Here is a 23,550-nt window from a genome sequence, read left to right as displayed (position 1 = left end):
TGTACAAACTAGAACGACAGCTAAGAACAGGAGTAGATAAGTTCATAGAGGTAAAAAATTCCACAAGAAGTCAATGGTGGAAGTTTCGTTCTTTGCATGGACATATCATCCATGGAGTCAAGAAAACCAATAAACAAAAGCAATCAAACACAACTGGACTCCGTTTTGTCGCTCACAGCAGTACAGCAGCGGTAAGTTTTAAACAGTACATCTGTTTGTTTCCCTGTTTTGTGGACTTTGTGCGCGTGCTGAAGGGGATTCGAGAGTCGGTGAGATATGGCCCAAAAATTTTCCTTTATGCGCCGCGTTTTTGCAAATTCCTATCCCTTTCGTTACAACCTCTGTCAATGTTTTTTATTAGCATCTGTACTCCACTCTTCTCTATAAATGGATTACGATCTTATCTTCTTTCGTAATCAGAATCGCACAAAGATGGCCATCTACCTGTGTTTTCTTTTCATTCTCTTCTCCTCTGCAACTGCTTGCGACAGATGCGTTCATCAATCCAAAGCGACTTATTTCTCCTCCTCTGCTCCTCTTTCCTGTAAGTTCCTTTCTTTGAATTGCAATTTTTAGAGGAAAGGGCAGAGACCCAGATGATATTGCTTTGAAATACTTGATGGGTAATGTTTATTTTGTTGATTTATCGCAGCTGGCAGTTGTGGGTATAGCTCCTTGGCCTTGGGCTTTAATGGTGGACACCTTGCTGCTGCTGTTTCTTCGATTTATAGAGATGGAGTTGGCTGTGGAAGTTGCTTTCAGGTATGTCGATCAGTTAATTCCCAGATCTCCCTCTGTTTTGATTGTTGATTGTACGTTAAATTAAGTATTTGGGGACTTTTATTTTTGTTGCAGATAAGGTGCAAGAACCAGAACCTGTGTAGCAGAGAAGGGACTAAAGTTATTTTAACTGATCTTAATAAGAAGAATAACCAAACAGATTTCGTTCTCAGTGGGAGAGCATTCATGGCTATGGCCCGCAAGGGAATGGCAAAAGACATTTTGAAGCTTGTAAATGTCCCCGTGGAATACAAACGGTAAAGTGACTTCTTCTCTTAGGGACAATTAACCAAACACATTGCGTGCTTGTGCCTCAATCTTTTTTCAGAATTTAGTATTTCAATTATCAACATAGGTGTCATATTTTTTATTTATTTATTTATTTTTTGTAAGTACATAAGTGTCATTTAAGTCAACTAAATGGAACGAAAATTAAAGGAATGGACCCCATTTTGATGTAGAATTTGTTGATTGAATGGTGCAGGATACCCTGTGATTATAAAAACCAAAATCTATCTGTACGAGTGGAAGAGACAAGCCAAAAACCACACTACTTAGCAATCAAGTTTCTGTACCAAGGTGGGCAAACGGACATTATGGGCGTGGATGTAGCTCAGGTTGGTTCTTCAAGTTGGAATTTCATGAGCAGGAAATATGGAGCGGTGTGGGACACAAGTAGGGTTCCGGCAGGATCGTTGCAGTTCCGGTTGGTGGTGACGGGAGGGTATGATGGGAAGTGGGTGTGGGCAACTAAAGTCCTTCCGGCTGATTGGAAGGTTGGAGTTATATACGATACTGGTGTTCAGATCAGTGATATAGCCCAAGAAGGTTGTTCCACTTGCGATGATAAGGATTGGAAGTAGTTGTACATATGGTAGAACTACTAGAGTGGTTTAGTTTTTTTAGTCCATACACATTTTAGGTTGATTCGTTACTTGTAAAGAAGCAGCCAAATAAGGAGCTTCTAATTGTTGTAAACATGTTCACATTTTTGTGACCCACAATGTACAACATGTTTCTTTGTCCAACTTTTTATAAAATCATTCATGGGATAAAAAAAAAAAACGCATTCTGGACGCATGGCTCCTGCGCGGCTGCGCCTAGACACAATACCGCCCTGCTTCCATTATTGAAAGGTAAAAACTCTTACTCAATAAGTATCTCCTCCAATTCCCTGTCTGGCCTAGTTCCTCAGTCCCTCTAATAAGGGGAGGTGTACCCCACTCGGGCAATGTGTTTGGGCAAGGGTAGGGTGGTCATTGTGCCCTCCCTTCTTGTTAGAGGGACTGGGCGGGCAGAAAACTGGAGGAAAAAAAGATCCCAAGTCAATGCTTGCACGTGTAATTCTCATTGGCCACTGCACATGTGCAAGCTCTAAGGCCCAACCCATTAGTTAAAACCCTATCTCATGGCTCATATCTATTAATCCCTTGCTACTTTTGACTTTTACATCAACTGCATAACAAATTTATTTGACTTTACCTATCCTAACGAAAATTTTATTGGACTTTTGAAATTTATTTATTTTTCAATGATAATTTTAGTCTTAAATGGTGGTTATTCAATTTAGGGAGAGGGATTACCAAAATAAAAAAAAAAAATTATGTAGGAGTTGGGCACGTGGCTGGCTTTCCTGAAGAGAGTGGTTGTGCTTGGGCTCAACGCAAAGGGTAGGGGGTTTAGGGGGTGGGAGAGAAACAAACTCAGGTTGAGCACAATGCTGACGTGCCGGCCTTTACCTTTAATTTATTATAGATTAGTGTAATTCATTTGTTGTTGGTTATATTTTAGGAGTGGAATCGTCAAATTTATATGAAGGATTATATTTTTGAGAGCATTATTTTTTATTGATAAAGGCTTTACTCTATGGGTGAAGGGATTATCAATTGCTTCAGCCCAAGTTCAAGTTAGCAATTCTACAACCATGCCCGAGCCCATGGGCTGGGATTGGTGGCAAAAAAGAATGAGGAAGTCCCAACTCCGGCTCAGGTTGGCACGGCTCCAGCTGCACCCCAGGGACAAGGGGTGTCAATCGGTTGGGCCTAATCAGACTTAACCAATTTCAAGCCCTGCACTGTGACCGGCAACTTAGCTAATCAGGCTAAACTTGGACGGGCTCGGTCGATCTTAAGTTATAATCGAATATTAGAATCGGGCCTTAACCGGGCTATGGGCACGTTTAACTCTAGACGGTCTTTAAACAGGCTCTAAACAGTGCAGCCCAATAGAAAATCTGATCAAAAACACATAAAAAGATGAGAAATGAGAGTTTGAAAAGAGAATGAAAGGACCTGTAACCTTGCATCATCGATTTGATAGTCTTCCTTGTAGCAAAAAGATGCCATTTATATCCATGCTATGAAGTTGTAAACCGATCAACTACTGCCTTACTTGTGAAGTTAACGAATGGTTAATCCTTGTTAACCCTTGTACTGAATGAAGGAATTAAAAGAGAAAAGAGAGAAAGCAATTATTAAAACTGTCTTTAACAACTCCAAGCAAAGGCTGAAATGAAAGATTAAAAAAGGTAGAGAGTATGGTAAGTGTCTGAAATCAATGGGAAGATACACAAAATTATATGCACAGAGAGGTGAGCTCGATCCCATCCCCATTTTGGCGTTCTCTTACTCACAGAGCTTATCCAACAAGTTTATCAACATCTCCCTATTGATATATCAGAAACTATCAGCATAGCAGAGAGAGAGAGAGAGAGGTAGATATTTCAAATCAGTTATCTTCCTCCCTCTTTGTGAAGAGAGTAGAAACAAATAGAAATAATAAATATTCAGGATTTCCATAGATTCTTACAAAACACTAGATGTTTTCAATCAGTTTGATTGATGTTTCTATGATAATTGTATTTAGTTTATGGGCATTGGAGGGAAAAATAATAAAAAATGGAAATTGCGAGCAATATTAAAGGGTTGGGCTTTAACCGGGCAGGCTACTACGGCCTTATAATCGGTTGGTCTGATCAAACGCTTGGCGGACTAGAATCCCACTCCGGGACCGACCTATTATAAACATAGCGGGATTAGGCCCAACACGATTAATAATCGAGCTGGACTTGGAATTGACACCCCAACCCAGAGTTAATATATAATGCGGCCTAGCATGGTAAAAACTAAAGTTGGTTGCACTCAAAATAATAATAATAATAACAGGGAAAATGTACTCTGCGCTGGGGGCCGCAGACTGTCCCAGACACATGGGGTGGGCGAAATGACCACCCCGCCTCCATGGATGGTGGAAATGCTGCCCCCACGTGTCTGCACAGCCTGTGCTTCGGCATAGAGAACATCAACCCATTAATAATAATAAAAAAGCTGGTTCGAATACCTCATATTTGTATTTTTTCAATGTTGCTATATTTTCCTTTCAAAAAAAATAAAAATGAAGAGAACTTTTTTGTGCACACTTCAAGTACTTAATTGAAGGAAAATATTGCACTTTTATTTCATATTTTGAATTTTGATTAGTCTTAGAGGCAAATGTGACAAGAGCAAATTTTTTATTCCTCGTTCTTTTAGAAAGGAATCTTTTTATTCTCCTTTTAAGGTGAAAAAGAAACTAAAGAGTCATCATCAATGGTATCAAAACCTAGCCCTAACCGGTAAAAACGCCCGAAATCGACAAAAAAAAAAAAACCCTGGACTGAAACGAATCGATCCTTATCGGTTTGGTTTTAGGTTGGGGTATGCCGGTATGACGGGGCCGGCTGAAAATTGGACCGCACCAAGCTGACCGATATCCAAACCAAAATCAAACCGAATGAAACCCAATAACAATTTTCATTGAGTATGAGGTAATGAATAGATTAATTGATTATCCATTGATTTCAATATTAGTGAGAAAATTTCTGGTTCTGCGGGGATTTGTTATAAATCAATGAGTATGAGGTTATGAATAGGAAAATTGATATGTTACAATGCTTCCATTGAACTTCTTGTTCACCATACAAAATTTGTTGGACATTTAAATGAATGATTTAATAGTAGGGTTCATTTTGTGCTTTCAGTACTACTTATCTTCTCATCCATTGATTTCAATATTAGTTATCTCCGCCTTATAATGATAAATAATGATTGAATGTTTGAAGTGCAATCGGACCACCTCGCGGCGGCATGGATTTAGCACTAGACAACTCTCGGCCGACTCCATCACCCACGGCCGATCTCCATGGCCACCCACGCCGACCTCGTAGGCGAGCCCCCTCCATCGAGGCTCCCTGACCCGGATCTCACGACATCCAGAATCAAGGAGGCGAACACGATGGACTTACCTAATAAGAGTCCGACCAAAATAACTCTCCACTCCGCCACGCGGAGAACCTTCAACAAGGACTCTACCATACTAGGACTCTCCCAACCGCTCATCTCCTCCTTATTCTATAAATACCGGGGAGCTCTATTCCACATCTTGCTTTGAGGCGAGCCACAATTGCTTGGTTTTGCGTTCATCCACGCAACAAAGGAGGTTTCACCGATGATTTCAAATGGTCATTCAAAGTCAAACATATCAAGAGAAAAGACAATCCAAACCATTATACCTGTTTTCCCCCTTTGTATGCTTTTTACCCCAATCCCAGGAGCTTCATCCTCTTCCATACCCCCTGACGACCGAGAACCCCCAGATCCTAGCCCATTTTTACTAAGGCTACCACCGGAAGTCTATAGTGACAACTTCTGGAAGAACCATGATAGCTTACAGCAAACAAACCTACCAAGACCTCCTCCCAGTCTTTGTATACCAATATGATTTATAATACAAGTGGATGGTCTGTCATCCCTCTCATCCATCTCTCATTCTTTTTACCATAGACAAATTCTATCTCTTTGAGAAAGAATTCCTTGTCTTTTTCTGGCATCTTTTTATAGTCTACCACATAGTCCTTTGCCTCCCCATTTCTGTCCTTCACCATTACCTTATCAGGTATATTAGTAGCCAACTCCCTCTAGGACGAAGAGATTATCCAGGTCTCCGAATATCCTCATACTTTGCCAAACTCCTTACCCTGTTTACACCTATCCTCAGATGGAATGACATCTTGTCTTCTCTCCCTAGTGATGATAATTTTATCACTATTCTTTTTCACAGACCTCCAGATCACATCCACCCCAACTTTGTTGAACCCAATATCTTGTCAAACCATTATATGGCCTTCAGCCCCACATTCTAACTGTTAAGCACCAGTGAATATGACTTATTTGCCCAGTATATTGAAAAAAAAGGAAGAATGACTTCAATTTATGCGCACCTTGTGCTCTCATAATCAAGTGGACCCCTCTTACTTACCTAAGTGTCTTATTAATACCACTTGACATGCATGAGAGACAAATGACGTCCTTCAGGATCCAGACATCCATCATATAATGGAGAACTACGTGGATTTTCAGACATTTATTTTTTTGATGGGTCCTACTATAGTGACAGTGGTCCAAATATTGATTAAAGTCACTCAATTCTGTTGTCTTTTATATTTATTTTATCTTGTAATGGGGTGAAGATTGCTTTTAACCTTTTGTGTTGTATCATTAGTGTGCTTGTAAGGGTATGGAGTCAGTGGACTTAAGTGTATGTGAAGTTCGTACAATATGTTTGTAAGGCTATATATAGTCAGCTATGTTTTCGTTATAAGCATCCTTTGCTCTACCTTCTTCTTCTTATAGTAAATTGGTATTAGAACCATGTTTGCTTAAGTCCTTCTTAGCCTTATTCGACAGAGCAATTATTAGGTAATGAAAGGCAAGATTTGGTTTAGTAACTAGAGGACAAACATATCAATTTATGTAATACTCAATAGGAAAAGCCAGCATTAAATTGGATAAAATATAATTTGTACATTGGTTCCCATGGGGATAGGGCAAAATGCCTTTGAACTCTGTTGCTGCAGATGACATCTTGTCAAATGTCGACCTTGATAAGATGTTTTCAGCTTTATTTTTAAGATTCCCTTTATTTGCAGCTCCCTCTCTCTATCTCTCTCGCATCCTCTTACTCCTTAAAGAGGTCCCCTCTCTCATTCTCTCACTCACTCACTCTCCACTTCTTTATCAAAAAAAAAAACTCTCTCCACTTGCTCTCTCTCTCCCTCTTTCACTCACTCTCAGCTCTGTCGAATAAGACTAAGAAGGACTTAAGCAAACATGGTTCTGGTACCAATTTACTATAAGAAGAAGAAAGTAGAGCAATGACTACTTATAACGAAAATATAGCTGGTTATATATAGCCTTACAAACACACTGTGCGAACTTCACACACACTTAAGTCCACGGACTCCATACCCTTGTTTATCATTTATTCCAATATTAGTTATCTTCCCTTTGCAATTCATTTATCTTGTTTCGATTATTTCAACAGGAACACATCAAATCAATTTCCCTAATCCCTATGCAATTAGAATATGATGCATTTTGTCCGCTATAGGCTTAGGGAAATTGATTTGATGTGTTCTTGTTGAAATCAAAACAAGATAAATGAATTGCAAAGGAAAGATAACTAATATGGAAATAAATGGTGATAAATACTCCGTTGAACATGGTACTATGTTCTCCAACAAAGTGCACCATGTTCAAATCAATTTCATCATATAGTACTATACAGCTGAACAGGAACACATCAAATCAATTCCATCCTATAGTACTATGTTTATGTTGGTACTCAAATGAACATAGTGCACTTTGTTGGAGAACTAGCTGAAGCAATTGGGTTGTTGTCCTCAAAATTATGCATTGTGACACATAGTACAAGAGCACATATTCAATTTTTTTGCCAGGTAATTTAATTGTATGGGTTATTTTTTTTTCCCAACTGATAATGTTATGAACTTAACATTAAACTTATATATATATATGTTCTCATCTTTGAGACCTAGACTTATGTCTGGGTAGCAGTTGAAGTGTACGGGTCCGTAGCACATACTGGTCTCTATTGCTCCGATCAGGGAGTCGTCAAATTTGAGGAACCTAGTATCTCTTAGGGCTAAGAGGACAGAGGTATTGAGACCTTCCCGGTGAAGGGGTTTGATAGCAACTTGGATGAGTCCGATGTGGACGTAATTGTATTTTTGTTTTAGGTCTTGAAGACTTTTGGGGTTAAGCAGGCAGATCTCCTGCATATTTGGGCTGTAGTCTATTGTTTGTTCGACTGTGCTTATGGCTTCAGTGAAGTTGATTAAGTCTTGTTTATAGACCTCTTTGGTCGGAATTTTGGGGATTTTCCAGTTTTGGAGACTTCTGTCTCTTTTTTGTTCCTCATTACTTATTACGATATATATATATATATATATTTTTTTATTTTTTTTTCATTTTGCAATGTTCATGTTGGTACTCAATTTTGGAAGGATTTAGAGTGGGACGGAAGTGATACTCTATAGTAGGATGGTGTATTAGCCCAGTAGTATATATTTCCTTATAATGCTCAAGGCAAAAGCTCTATGGCTGTTACTTTTTGTATGTTTTTTTTTTGCTATATAAAATCTTCACAATTGAAGCTTTGCTAATTGGTGTTGGTCAATTTGCCATTGTTGTTACTCTTTATATACCTTATTTTGACGGGATGAAATCTTCATAGTTAAAGCTTTGCTAATTGATATTGACCAATTTGTCTTGAGTTGTTACTCTTTGTATGCCTTATTTTAACTGGATGAAATCTTCACAGTTGAAGCTTTGCTAATTGGTATTGGTCAGTTTATTTGATTGTGTAGTCTATATTCTTGTTTGTGAGAGAGTTAAGAATGAGAAAGATTGCAAGTTGAACATTATGATGGGAAGAGTTCTAGTATTCACTCCAATAACTTTGTCCAAAGATCGATGTTTACCTTGTTGGCTATCTTGGATGAGGCCGTTCCTTTAAATCACTTGTAAATTTTCTCTCCATATTGGGTAAGGAAAATGTAATTAAACATAGTTCCTTATTAAATTACCCACGCTTGCTTCTATGGTCCTAAATTTCCCAAGGACCTTCTATCACAACAAACTGCTATCAAAACACGTTTTTGTGGGTGGATGCATCAGTCTAAAGATGTCATATTGCACAATTCTTGCCAATGGAAGAACGTCACATGAATAGACTTGGTGGAAAGACCAGCAAGTTTTATTGGAGGTGGAAGGGTGATAGATGATATGAGTAGCTTACCTCTATTTTCACTTCAATGGACATAAGAACTCAAATGATTGTGTTTCAGTCTCACAAGTTCTTTATATGTTCAAAAAATAAGAAATGACCCTATATATATATATATATATATATATACAGGTTGGGATTACTACCAGTTGGAGCTTATCTTTCCATGTTCCTTTATAAATGGTAGATACGCATTTCTTATTAGCAGAGCTCCTTCAAGAATATCAATCATTTAAGACTGAAATCACACTTCTAAGAAACAATTACATACATTATTTGAATTATTGTTATCCATTCTACATCTTAAGCCAGAAAATCATGCTAGTAAAAAACAATTATAAAATGTAAAATATGAAGCATATATAAGAAGTCTAATACCCAATATTGCATTAAACAATAATGTTGTAACGCAACTACTCATTGTGGCCAACTTACGACCTACTGAGAAAATACAGCCAAACATATCTTATTCAGATCCTATACAAGCCAAATATGTATATAGATATAACATAAAAATCCATATATACCTTGAAATGGATAGGCATTGGAACAAGAAATGTTAGTGTTAATGAAGCTGAAGAATAATCTCTCCTATTCAGGGGTAATGGAAAATCATTAGTGTAAATAGTGTAAGGGTATTATGGTAATATCCATTTATATGTTCTAATATAATCCTACTTGTATGATGGCTCAGGCTGTGAGGGGTAATCTAGTAATTAGCCCATCTGACCTAAACCGTAGTTTTCCTATAAATACTAGCTGGAGGCAACATCCTGGGTATTCCAAACTTGATACACAGGGTATAATGCTTTAAGCAACCAATGCTTAAACCCTAAACCCTAATAATCTTAAAGCATTAAATTAATTTTGTTTCCCTCCTTGATCGGCTTTGGAGAAGAACGATCGGCTTCATTGTTCGTCTCAATCGTGCAAAACCTTTTCGGATTTTAGAATCAAGTTTGTGCCTTGTTGATCGTACGTCGTAATTCTACAGGTTTTTTGAGAGATCGGCTTCAGCTATTGGAATCACGTCTCTGGTGATCGGCGTTGGTGGTTTGGTGATTAACAATGAAAAAAAAGGTACGCGACTCTGGTTTTTGTCTTCTCTCGTTCATCACGGTTACGACTCTGATTTTGAAACAACAATAGAAGTCTTCTGTGTGTCAAATAGGTTTTCCAAAAGGCTTTGATTGATGGGTAACATTGAGTGATGGGCAGCCTTGATTGATTGTCAATAAAGCAACAAAAGAACAAATTTTGCATTGATTCCGTAAGCATTAATCAAAGTTTGATTTGATTAAAAAAAAAAAAGGAAAACCAAAGGAAGCTTGCTGGATTCGTTTTTAGCAGAGAACCTTTTATTTTTTATTTGTCAAAACTTTTAAGTTTTTGATTGGATTGATTGACCACAAAAAAAAAGGAAAGGAGAGCAAAGGATATCTAGCAGAATTCGGTTTATCCTCAAAGTTTAATTGGTTTTGGTTAAAGGAAATCCAAAAAGGGTAATTTTGAAGGCACCGTTCTTGTTAAAAGCTTTTGGTTATTCACAACCAATCAAAGCCACCTGCAGCCGGCGACCCGCGCTAACCAGCACCAGCATTCACGTCGCGAGTATCGACGTCATTGCAACGTCGCGATCCTTCCTCCACCGCCTAAATCCAGGGTTCTCCATCTCAGGTGTGATTGTTCCTTGGAACATTTATTTTTATTTGAATTTTTCCTTGGACATATAAATAAATCACATAATAATGGAGAAACATGTTGTTCCAATTAAGATGGTCAAATTGGAAAGATTTAGTGGCTCTAAGTTCAGTTCTTGAAAAAGGAGGACTCAGTTTGGACTGAAGTACCTTAATATTTTCTACACTATGGTAAATGAATTTTCTGATTGCACGGATCTAACTGAAGCCCAATGGATAAGTGATGAGAACTTTTACAAAGACTACCTATTGAACTGACTGTCAGATAGGCTGACAGAGACCTATAGTAGATATAAGACTGCAAAAGAGATTTGGGAAAACCTAGAAGCCCAATTCAAAAAAGATGAGGAACTATCAAAGACCCACTTGGTTGATAAGTTCATGGATTTCAAGTTTCAAGAAGACAAGAAAATACTTCCTCAAATAACAGACTTTGAGAACTTGAGAACAAAATTGAACCAAGAGAATATCCCTGTTGTTGATGCATTCTTAGTGGGTACAATTATTTTCAAGTTACCCTCTACCTGGTATTCCTTTAAAACTGAGATGTATAGGAAGAAAGCACAAATGGGGCTGGATGATCTCAAACAGTTCATTAGAATCGAAGACGAGAATAGAGCCAAGAACAACTTGGAGATGATGAAACAACAACAAGCATCTGCCAATTTAGTTTCATAATCCAAGAAAAATCTTAGGAAGTCCAAGCCATCTAAGAAAGAACCCCAACAGTTGGAGGTCAAAAAGACTAACTTTAAAAAGAAGGGCAAGTGCCACAACTGTGGAAAGTGAGGTCACTATGCATATGAGTGTAGGGGTCCTAAGAAAGGAAACACTGACACACCAAAGAATGAAGTTCACATGATAGTGGACAAGACTGAACCTACTAACTTTGTCCCCATAGTTGGCAAGGGTAAGGGGTTGGCCAGTACATCTTCAGATTGGTGGTTAGACTCTGGAGCGACTTGTCATGTTTGTAATAACAAGAACCTGCTAACTGATGTTGTTTAAGTCGCAGAGACTGTCACTGTTGCAAATGAAAACATCGTGGAAGTGGCTCAACAAGGGATAGCGAACTTGGTTCTATCATCAGACAAAATACTTACTTTGAAAAATGTTAATGTCTTTCCTGGTTTTGAAAATAACTTAATTTCAATTGAAATTTTGCTTGATGCTGACATGTCTATTATTTTTAATAGTGGTAGAGTAGCACTGTCTGTTAATTCTTTCTATTTTGGATGTGCTTACTCTTTAAATGGTATGTTTAGGTTGAGTTTAGCTAATGAGACGATAAACCCTAACAAATAGTAGTTACATAACAGAATAATGAGAAGGCATGAAACAATTATAATTGGATATAAATAACTCCTATCTTCTATTAGTTAGCTCTTGTTATTTTTTTGGATGAGTATTAGTTAACAGTCTTAAATCAATTTAAGATTCATTCTATTATCTCAAAATCGACAATTTTAAATCCTACTGAAGAACCTCTATAGCCATACCATTTACTTCACTAAGTGTGGAGCGGTACAAGCATGGGTCATCCCGCTATAGTAACCCTTGTCTGCAACACCAAACATTGAGTCAAATATAACAAAATATTTAGCTTATAAGTGGGATATAAAATTTGGCAAGTAATTTTACAATTGATTGTTCGTATGAGGGTTTAAAAGATATGCAATTAAAGTATACCTTCTTACTGGTGAGCCGATTGTGCCCAAGCTCCTTACAAATCGAATATTTGTTTTGTCTCTTATTATTTTCTTCCATAGAATGCTTCTCTTGGGACTGCTTAGGACGGCCAACTATTGTCGTTGGTATGAGATTCTTAAGAGTGCCCATACAATCATTCCCATAACCAAGTCCTACAAACTCGCTAGGCAGTGTGAAGTCTTGTGAAACATGTGTTACAACAGGAGGTGGCATAAGGGTAACCTTTTGAAAAAATTCTTTCAAACCAAGAATTGCACCATCACAATGCTCCCATGATAAGCATGCAACATCCATGACCTTCTTAATGACATCTTGCAAATCTCAGAAATAACAAGGAACGATAGCACCCATCCTATCATCCCTCATGTCACGAGCACTTATCATATTCCTAGCATCAATAGTCCATGATTTAGTATATACTTCAATGGAATCCCTTGGCAATCAAGCTTTTGGAGGATCTTTAAAATTTGTTTGCAACAAAGTCTCATGAATTCATACATCTTGCATGCACATCTAATTTTATCTTGGGCTTTATTGTATGTCACAACACATCTATGCTAATTCAGAACATTGAAAATGCCAACATAAAATTTTCAACTATCTCTATCGAAGGGTGTCTCATTCGCAGTCAAAAAAGAACTCTGGTAAGAGTGCTTTTTAAAAATCTTAAATACTGATCTTGTATAAACCTTCAAAGCCTGTAACTTAATTGGGCTCCCTGAAGTTATGTTTGCGGTAGTAGTCAATGTCATAGAATCCTTACCAACCTCTTTCTCACGTCGACGATCGACTGCCCTTTCACATTATTTAACAAACATCTAAAGTGAGGTGGATAGTTTGAAATAATCTCGGAAGTAATAGTTAAGGCCCTCACTACGCTGTGTAGAACTCATACCACCAAAGAAGGTCCCTCGTAAATAGACTAGCACCCAATGTTCACGTAAAGCATACATGTCCAACCATTTTTATTTAGTCAATTGATATTTTTTTCAACATATCTTAAATTCTTCCATAGACTTTTTCCAATATAAACTATACCCATAATCATTTTTCAAATCCTCATTTGCATTAAATAACATCCCCAGTGTTCTATTGTGTGTTTGCCAATATGCCTAGAGCCAAATCAGTGTTTTGACCCTGGAAATACACAAGGGATTGATGCTATGATTCCCTTACCCTTACCCTTGATTATTGCAAGTGTTGCTCGATCTCTATCCCCCATTACCCTTTTTCAGGCATTAAACAACAACTCAAATGATACATTTGTCTCGTCAAATATTAGTCTACACCCAAATAGAATTGATTGATCATGGTGATTAACGCCAGTGAAAGGACCAAATGGCCATCTATATCTGTTTTTCTTATAGGTTGTGTAAAAAACCACAGCATCCCCAAACACTTCATATGCAGTTCTTGTCCTCCCATCGGCCCAAAATAATCGATTCAACGTACCTTCGTCATTTGTGGATATTGAGTATATAAAATTGGGATCCTATAATTGAGCACGATCAAAGTATTGTAGCATGTGCTTACAATCCCGACCTAAGTACTTGCTACTCTTCCGCTTTAAATAGTTCATAAGCACTTGCTCCAAGACACCTACATTAGCATAGGCCCCTAATGTTTGTTGCACAACATCAAATATTGTTGAAGGACAAAACCCACAACTTAGTCACACTATAATATGAATGGAGACGAAATGCATCTTTTTCAAACACAAGGTCATGGTTGTGCTCCTTAACGAATCTATCAACATCCCAAACTCCATGTATACATCTAACTCGGAAAGAAGCATGGCATCCAATTCTAACTTCATCATGTCGATTTTATTCCTTAACTCTAGCTTTTTTGTCCACCTGCTTGTGACCCTCTTGTGAGCATACAAACTCTATAGACAATATGACACATTTTCCATCAGGTTCCATCCTTTTACGTGAACGCTCTACTCGAGATTTTTGAACACTAAACCCTATTACCATGGCATATGTATTATGAAATTGATAGAAAATCTTGCCCAATATAAGGTAATAAACTCTCATCGATTTCATGGATACAAGATGCATGTGTGGCTTGATGATCAATGGGAGCTTCTTTAAGAGATGAGCTTTCATCATTGTCCAAATCAAATTCCAAACTATCCATGTTTAATCCAGTAGCATTCACATATTCAAAATCATTATCATCATCCCCAAAAGCAGAATTACTATTTTCCTAATGGCTATTGACTTCTATTGACTGCTGATTCTTCTCTTATAGCTTCATCGGCTTCCACTTCATTTACTTTCAATTCTAATAAGCGCTTGGACATAAGAATAAATATGAAGATATTTTGGGTGTTGATATGACTCATATTTTACCATGTTCCATATAAGGAATGCTATAATCTATTGATGTGTCCATATTGAAAGGTAAGATCAGAGATGCCTGCATTTGCAACAATCAGTGGTATACAAGATTAAATGGTTTCGACTTCTGACCTTACAAAACAATAATCAAGCATCAACTAGTTCCACTTCCTAGAACATAGATTTCAAGTGTCAAAAGAGAATATAATAACCCACCGTTCAATTACAAACTCCAAGCCAAAAAAAAAAAAATTTTAAAAAATTCAGGAAAGAAAAAATAAAGAAGGGGGTATTTTTCAGACTTCTCCCGTATAAACAGAGACCAGCGCGTTAGGGAATGGAGGGTGATAGCTTACTAGAACATCAACTATGCTCTAAGAATATAGAGAAAAAAAAAGAGGCAAGATTAAACTTCCCAACTTCAAGTGTCGCAAAGAAACCAATAATCCACAATTTGAATACATACTTCAAGCCACCCAAAAAAAAAAAAAAAAAAAAAGACTAGAAATTGCTAGGGTATGGAGAATGATAGTTTTGGCTAAACCATGAGAAAGCCTTAAGCAATGAAAAAAAAAACACTTCTATAAAATGGTGATTTGTAGAGAGCGAGAAGATACTTCGAGAGTAGTTTCAAAGATAACAACAACCCACGCTCTAAGTAAAAATAAATAAATAATTCAAAAAGATCAAAGAGCAATAGGGAGTGGAGAATGATAGCTTACCAGTACTGCAAGAAAGCCCTAAGCAATAGATCCAAATAGCTTTCGTCCGACCGAGAAATGCAGAGAACGAGAAGATAGTATGAGATAGAATTTCCAGGCTGGCGATGAGATGAGAGAAAAAAGGGTGAAAAGATTTATGCTCGATTGGGATTTGAGATTGAGGTGATGCAACCGGTGTTTTGCGGAAGAGAGAGTATTCTACGGAAGAGAAAAGGTTCAATTTTTTTTTTGTGTGCAAGAGAAAAGGTTTAGTTGAGTTGCTGATAATGAGAAAAATGGAATTTGATTCATTTTTTTTAATCATTATTGATAAATACAAAAGACAACAATAAATGTGTATTTGAAAATATAACTGTATAGGAGGAATATCTACCATACTTTATCCTTGGACGGTTTAGAGTAAAACCCTTGAATCTGACGGTTACTAAAAACCAGTGTAGAAGATTCCTCTTATACACGACCATGCATGAAAACCAGCTCATATATAGTATATACAAAATGAAAAGAAAATTAAAATAAAAGAGGGATAGTATATTTATGAAAATGCCACTAGCTATGTAATTCTAAACATATGCAAGGGGTAGGGTACAATAACATTTCTATATTTATCTTTCTCTCTCTTGCGCACATGAAATGACTTTGTTGCCCTCGAATGTACGATACTGTTTTGCTGCACCTCATTGGCATGCTCTTCGTTGATCAGGCACATATTTAGTAAATGCATGTATTATACGCGTACCCGAATGTTTGGATGAAAAAAATGCCGTATTGCATATAATACTTCAGAGTCGGATAAATACGTGCATTTTAAGGGTTGTCGTATGACACTCGAATGAAACGCGTATAATACGCATATGAGAGGGGTCTCAATGTTTTTGTGTAAAAACTAAAAAGTAAAAACTCAAACCAAACCTTTCATCCTCGACTTCTCCATTCTCAACGTAGGGCAAAGCAAACCTCCCGGTCTCCTATAGCTTAGCGGCGGCAGACTTCCCATATCTGTTGCTTTCTCTCTCTTGCTCGCTCGCCCACCCTATTTCTTCTTCTTTCATATAGATCCCGTTCTGGTTTTAGGGCAGAAGCGCAGGCATCTCCTCTGCAACCTAGGGCAAGAAACATTTGGACTCTCCATTCTCTCCCACGTTGTCCTCTGTAGCTCAGCGGCGGCACAATTCCTTACAATCTCCATTACTTCGGTAACTCTATCTCTAGTTCTTCCTCTTTCATATCCATTGCTGTTCTGGTTTCAGGGAGATATTCTTGTGTCTCCTTGCGGTGCTGCATATTCTATCTCTACAAGCATCAACCCTGGTGGTGTGTTTTTCTAGCTCAACAAGAAACCCAAAGGTATGAGCTTCAATGAACTGAGATTTCCCCTTTTTAATTTTTTTCTATTTTCAAAAGCTAGATTGAGTATTTTTTTTCCCTTGTTTTTCTTTATTTGGGATTTAACAACTATGACAGTGTTTTGATCTCTGCATCTTTATTTGATTTCTGTTAGTTGAGGTTGCATCTTCTATGGGTTTTTTTTATTATCTGTTTAGGATTTAACAGTGATGTCATTGCTTTTATTTGGAATTTTCTTAAGTGGGCTCCCTATTACGTTATGCGTCATAACACCACTATCAATGAGCTCATCAACTTAGGAGTTATTAGATGTTGCCCTTTAGGAATTTTGTCAGTCATTTTCAGTGGCATCTCTTCTAAAATGCCGGAATACCAAGTGTTGTGCTGTGGGGTGGGGGGTGGGGTTGGGGAAGAGCTCCAATGTTGAACACCTTAATTAAGCTAATCTCAATAAATTAAACTACCTCAACAATACTATTACATTGGGAGACCATATTAGCTAGGTTATTTAAAGCAAAGACTAGCAATATTCATTTGGTCTCCTCTATGCATTGTTGCTTGTTTTTCGGCGATTTCATTAGCGAAAACATAATATATCTAATTAATGTATACAGGACTGCATCTTTGAATGTTCTTGTTCTTGTTCTTGATTATCAGTCTTCACTTCATGAGAAATAACTCTTTACTTGAATTTTTTTTTATTTGGGTAATCTTTTTTTTGGAATTAAAGTTATAGGAATATAGGAAGAACAAAATATACTGCATACCTGGTTTGATTGCAGGATCAAACTTATTAACCCAATAAGTAGTTAATGTAAAAAACTGAAAAAGAGGACCCTCATATTTTTTTAAATTTGAGCAAATCCTCTTGAAAAGAGTGGATTAGTTAAATGTAATGTGTTACTTGATTAAATGTGTTTGGATTTTGCATGTTAAAACACTAGCTAGTTACTTGGTAATGTGTTATTACTTGATTAAATGTGTTTGGATTTTGCATGCTTAAACACTAGCTATGTCACGCCCCCATCCCAACAAGGAATAAAATACAATAAAGGGATGACTAGGATGACACCTGCCATCCCAATAAGCTACTAGGATCACAAATGCAGTGTCCCGATACACAGTCATTAACTAACATTGATACACATTAATATCAGAGTGCGGAAGATAAGGAATATTATATTCCAAAGATCAGAAAATACAAGCGAAAGCGTTTACTATAAAAGTTACATCATGTTTAAACTACTGAGTGATAGATATAGTTAATAGTTTCCATCTTGAGCCAACCACGAGGTAACTACACCAAAATTTAAGTAAGATAGATAATGTTATTACAAGGCTCAAGGCCCCAAAAGACAAAATATCAAGGGACCAAGTCCCAACCATCAGTATGCCCCGAAGGCACAGTCATCACAAGGACATCCATCACAATGCTCCTCAGTCACCGCCTCTAGATCCTCAGTACTGATGTCATCGTAATCTGAGGACTGTACCTCGAGACCAGCGAGATAACCATCACCTGCATCAACATCTAAAAAGGTGCACACAAGGGGGGTTAGCTCCACCGAGCTAGTGATAGCGAAAAAGGGAATGCACAAACAACAACCACATAGTTATCATTGGTTCATGATGCATGCACATGTTAGATTCATTTTTCCACCTAGCACATAAACTAAGTCAATCGTGTATGCTACTTGTGATAACTCAAGAGTCACTGTGGGTCACTTATCTTATCGCTACAATGAAACCTCAATTGTCACCAGGGGGCCTACGCCTGTCGAAGCCACCAAAACCACCCAGTGGCAGACCCCGATAACCATTACTACCATGATTGGCCTCTCTCACGCTCCACAGAATCCGGAGCTCTGGTTACCCAATACCTAAACCCCTGTTGGTAAGGGTCGTAGCATAAGGGAACAAAGATCCTAGTCACAGATATACTACATGCAAGTCCTATCGTCCCGAGAGGTATTCTGGGTGCATCAACGTTCCATTCCATCTATCACCCGGTACCAACATGGCACAATGCATACAGACCAATATGACAGGCAATAGAAGGTAATATAAACATAATTGGGGTTGCGGCACCAGTGCTTCCCGGCACCGTCACCCGATACAAGAAAGAATACATTTCACAGTCACATTCACATCAATCAATCAAGATTTATATAATGCAAGTATGCAATATGCTTGATAATGATACCAGTAGCATAATAATAAATAATAGTATATTCAAACCCAACCAGTCACCCAAAACCCACTCACCTTTGGTAAGATCTATTTGCTCGAAGGACTGTCGGTCCTCAAAAGCACTCCGATACGTGTTGGCGGACAAGTTGTTAAAGCCTAGGGTTAAATAAACTAAACGCAAACATTAATAGCTATGTAAATAGCTATGGAGTCCAGGGGTACCCTTGGTTTAAGTTTTAAACCAAGGCCAGACTCAAATCTGGAAAGACAGTAGCAGTGGTCGATTGGTACTGGTCCATCCAATGGACCAATGGCAATGGACCAGTAGGGCTGCAGCAACAAAGATCAAGGAAGGGTTCATGGTCTCACACCAAAGGGGTCCCTAGGTACTATTCTAAGTAATTCCCTATGTTAAGGTCAAGTTTTTCATTCAAGGTTGGTACTGGTTGATTGGACTGGTCTATCCAATGGACCAGTGGCAATCAACCCAAAGCTTCAAATACAAGAATAGGACTGGATTGGCATGGTTCACAACATGGATCACACAAATGACCCTTAGCAAGATGTTCCAGACCTTAGAGTAGGTCAGAGGCAACACAAGTCCAAGATCCCTGTAGTGGTCGATTGTACTGGTCCATCCAATGGACCAGTGGCAATGGACCAGTAGGATCACAGCTGTAAAAATTGAAAAGGGTGTAATGGGTTCAACATAAAAGGCTTAGTACAAGGTTTTACAGGCCATGGGCTGACCAAGCTTGCATTTGGGGAAGGTTTCTGGTAGTGGTCGATTGGTACGACCAGTGGCAATTGACCAGTACCTGTACAGCCAAAAAATTTATATAGTTTCAATGTTTTGGCTTAGTTTTACAAATCCAAAGCTAGAATTAAAGCTCAGGAAGTACAGGTAGGTTACTTCTATGACAAATTTCATAGTCCTAAAGGAAAATCGAACATGCATGGGAGAAAAGCCTAATTTCATGGCTGCAACTAAAATACATGATAGGTTTAAGTTCTGGAAATTAAAGAGAGTAAACAAGGAGAGGTTTTGGGCTTGCATACATGGGGGTTTGGGGTTCTAACCATGGGATTCATATGTAGGGAGCATGAGTTGCCACTACAATTAACAATACCATTTTAACATCTGAATATTAATGTGTTTTATGTTCTGGAACCCTAAAGAAAAGGATTTACAGCAACAGATTAGGTTGCATCTTCATGGGTTTGGGTTCCTAAGCTCATACATATGAAGGATTTAATAGAGGGGCTAATAGATTGGTAAATCTATGGTTTATACCTCAGAAAAGATACAAAATAGAACTAGCAAGAGTTCAGAGAGGAGAAAATCATGGGGTTAGGGTATTACCTTGGTGATTTCAAGCACAAAGGAGTAATCCAAGCTCTCTTTCTTCCTATCCTCTTCTTCTTCTCCTTCTTTCACTTCTCTTTTCTCTCCTTTGCCTCCAACGAAATGAATAAGGAAAGATTTTTGGAATTAAGATGGTTTATATATGGGTAGACGACCTAGGGTCTGTTTGGCTAGGTTGGTTTTAAAGAAAAACACATTTCAAGGCCTATTCCTAAGCACTTAAGCATATAAGTGGGCCCCACATGGTCACATTGCTGGGGCAATACTCCCACGGGTCAAATTAGGTGATGGGAGATGATTCAGGGTGCGAGACACTGGGCCCCACACACCAGGTGTGAAATTTACACAAGACAATAGCACTGGTCTATCGAAGTGGTTGATCCGAAACGACCAGTGGCAAAGGACCAGTAGTAAAACAACAGTAAAAATTTGGGTTTCAAGTGGAATTCCAGATCACCTAGAGGCAAAATTGGACAATGGCTTCTTCTAATAAAATTTAGCTCTATGAATCTAGATTCAAACCACTACTAATGCGTTACAGTGGAAGTGGAGTTCTAACAACTCCTTGGTAATGGCCTTTCTCATCACCTCTATGCAACCTCAGATTGCTCGAGGTTATCTCCTATTGGATACTACAACCAAGATTTGGAAAGCAGTTCAAGACACATACTCTCAGGTTGGGAATGATGCCCGTGTTTATGAGCTATGCAAGAAGCTTCATGAGACCAAGCAGAAAGACTAAACTCTTTTTCAATACTATTCTGAGTTGTGTAGTCTGTGGCATGAGCTCGACTTTTATGACACCTTTTAGGCAACCTATACTGCCGATGCTACTGCCATCGAGAAACGGGAAGATGAATTTTAGGGATACTTATGTTTAGTGAAGATGTGCCTTCGGCTGTTCCTAGTTTTGCCTATGACTCTACCTCTCAATTTCCTTCAGTTCTGGGGGAAACACATGTTCATATTCAGCCGCCCATGAAAGTATATGTTCATTGTCATCGTGAGCAGCGAATAGACACCACCTTAGTGGCACCTATGACACCTACACCACCATCTAGCCAATCGTCATCTCCTGATCCTGGCCTTAACTTTCTATCAGGTAATACTCACTTTGATTATCCTATTATTTCTGATCCATCTATTGACTTACTCATTGTTGTTCAAAAGGGAACGGGATCTTGTACTCAACACCTTATTGCTAAGGTGGTTTCGTACAACTCTCTTTCTCCTTTATATCATACCTTTGTGTCTTCCTTGTCATTTTTTTCCATTCCCCAGAATTGGTAGGAAGCTATCACAGAACCACAATGGAAGGCAGCCATGATTGAAGAAAAATGCAAGTCCTGAAAAAGAATGGTACCTGGGATCTGGTCTCTCTTCCACCATAGAAAAGGATAATGAGTTGCAAATGGGATTTCACTATAAAACAAAGTATGGATGAGACAGTGGATAGGTACAAGGCCAGGTTGGTTGCAAGAGGATTTACTCAGACTTTAGTTTAGATTACCAGGAGATGTTCACACCAATTGCAAAAATGAACACCATCCGTGTGATTCTTTCTTGTGCTATGAATCTAGGATGGGATTTGCAACAACTTGATGTCAAGACTCAAGAATACATTTCTTCATGGTGAACTGGAAGAAGTGTACATGGAAATGCCTCTTGGTTTCTTATGTCAAAAAACCAAGGGAAAGGTTTGCAAGCTCAACAGAGCCCTGTATGGGTTAAAGCAATCTCCTCGTGCCTGGTTTGGGAGATTCCACAAAGTTGGTGTCTATAGGTTACACTCAAAGCAACGCTGATCACACTTTGTTCATTAAGCGAACTGGTTCTAAGGTTGATGTTCTCATTGTGTACGTTGATGACATTGAAGTCATTGGAAGTGACATAGAGGAAATTTCTTGAGTGAAGGTTTACCTTGGTCAAGAGTTTGAGATCAAGGACCTAGGTAAACTATGTTATTTTCTCGGTAATGTCGGTATTGGGGTTTTGCCTGCTCCACCAAGGATATTTTCCTATCTCAATGAAAAATCAGAAATATACTCTTGATCTTCTATTTGAAACAGGGATGTTGGGTTGTAACCTTTCAAATGCTCCTCTTGAAGCAAATGTTCATATTTCTAGCAAGACCGATGATCTAGTGGATAAGGGTCAGTATCAGCGATTCGTTGGAAAGCTGATTTACCTATCCCACACTCATCCAGACATTGCCTTTGATGTTAGTCTGGTAAGCCAGTATATGCATGATCCTTATTCCTCACACTTAGAAGCTGTGTTTTGGATCTTGTGCTACCTGAAGTTTGTACTAGGAAAGGAAATCCTCCTGTCTTCCCATGGTTATTTACAAGTTGAGGCCTTTACCGATTCTGATTGGGCCAGTTCTCTAGATTATCGACGATCTACCACAGGTTATGGTACTTTTGTGGGTGACAACTTGGTTACTTGGAGGAGTAAGAAGCAGGCAGTTTTTGCTCGGTCTAGTGCTCAAGCTGAATTTCTCGTCATGTCTCATGGCATCTACGAGTTGATGTGGCTTCAAGGTCTCTTGAAAATCTAGACCTTCTTGTTTCCCTTCCTATAATGCTTTATTATGACAAAAAGTTTGCAATTAGTATAGCTCACAAGCCAGTCCAACACGATTGCACCAAGCATGTGGAGATATATCATCATTTCATCAAAGAAAAGTTAGATCAAGGATTGATATGCATTCCTATTGTAAAATTTGGAGATCAGTTAACAGATTTTTTTACCTAGGGTTTAAGTAGTAAGTTGTTTCATTCTATAGTGTGCAAGTAGGGCATATGTGACATTTATGCACCAACTTGAGGGGGGAGTGTTGTAATATGGGTATAACGGTAAATCTGTCCATAGGGGCATTATTGTACTTGTACCTGTATGTCACTTATTGTAAATAAAGTAGGGCTGCCACACTGGCAGTCTAATTATTCCTCTCAATCAAATAGTTCCATTATTTATGTTGTGTCTAGCTATGCAGGTTGGGGTGGAGAGGACGCATAAAGACAACAAGTATGTGTTATTTCTTGACGATGATGTTAGGTTGCATCCTGGGTCCATAGGAGCCCTTACTGCAGAGATGGTGAAAAATCCTGAGGTGGGGGCTTTGTATCTTTTTGTTACTGCATCCAAAGAGCCTATTTCCCTTTTGATGTTATAATCATTTTATAATTCAGAAAAACTTTTAAAGTTTCCTTCCAGGTTTTTATGTTTTGCACATAACATGAAGTAGGAAAAACTTGTACTGC

General features: G+C 38.2%; 2 protein-coding genes across 2 annotated transcripts; both read left to right on the top strand.

The window, feature by feature from the left end:
- The first annotated feature begins 369 nt into the window (after window positions 1-369).
- Window positions 370-12,892, top strand: LOC122660959 (expansin-like A2). The gene is made up of 5 exons (XM_043856224.1): window positions 370-544; window positions 653-762; window positions 856-1,037; window positions 1,265-1,642; window positions 12,881-12,892. Coding segments are annotated over exons 1-5 (828 nt in total). The 5' UTR covers window positions 370-387; the 3' UTR covers window positions 12,882-12,892.
- A 9,367-nt stretch (window positions 12,893-22,259) lies between these two features.
- Window positions 22,260-22,844, top strand: LOC122662874 (uncharacterized mitochondrial protein AtMg00810-like). The gene has a single exon (XM_043858581.1). It carries the CDS (start codon window positions 22,260-22,262, stop codon window positions 22,842-22,844), a length of 585 nt encoding a protein of 194 aa, XP_043714516.1.
- Window positions 22,845-23,550: the final 706 nt, after the last annotated feature.

This window comes from Telopea speciosissima, chromosome 5, assembly GCF_018873765.1.
Source record: "Telopea speciosissima isolate NSW1024214 ecotype Mountain lineage chromosome 5, Tspe_v1, whole genome shotgun sequence".
In the NCBI taxonomy this organism is placed as follows: domain Eukaryota; kingdom Viridiplantae; phylum Streptophyta; class Magnoliopsida; order Proteales; family Proteaceae; genus Telopea; species Telopea speciosissima.
This window is presented reverse-complemented; position numbering and strand designations above follow the sequence as displayed.

What these genes read in the sequence shown, in the direction of transcription:
- LOC122660959 (XM_043856224.1), top strand. Translation starts at nt 388, where the DNA reads ATGGATTACGATCTTATCTTCTTTCGTAATCAGAATCGCACAAAGATG. An exon ending in CTCCTCTGCTCCTCTTTCCT is followed by an intron (nt 545 to 652) that starts GTAAGTTCCTTT and finishes GATTTATCGCAG; the next exon opens with CTGGCAGTTGTGGGTATAGC. An exon ending in GCTGTGGAAGTTGCTTTCAG is followed by an intron (nt 763 to 855) that starts GTATGTCGATCA and finishes TTTTTGTTGCAG; the next exon opens with ATAAGGTGCAAGAACCAGAA.
- LOC122662874 (XM_043858581.1), top strand. Translation starts at nt 22,260, where the DNA reads ATGTCGGTATTGGGGTTTTGCCTGCTCCACCAAGGATATTTTCCTATC.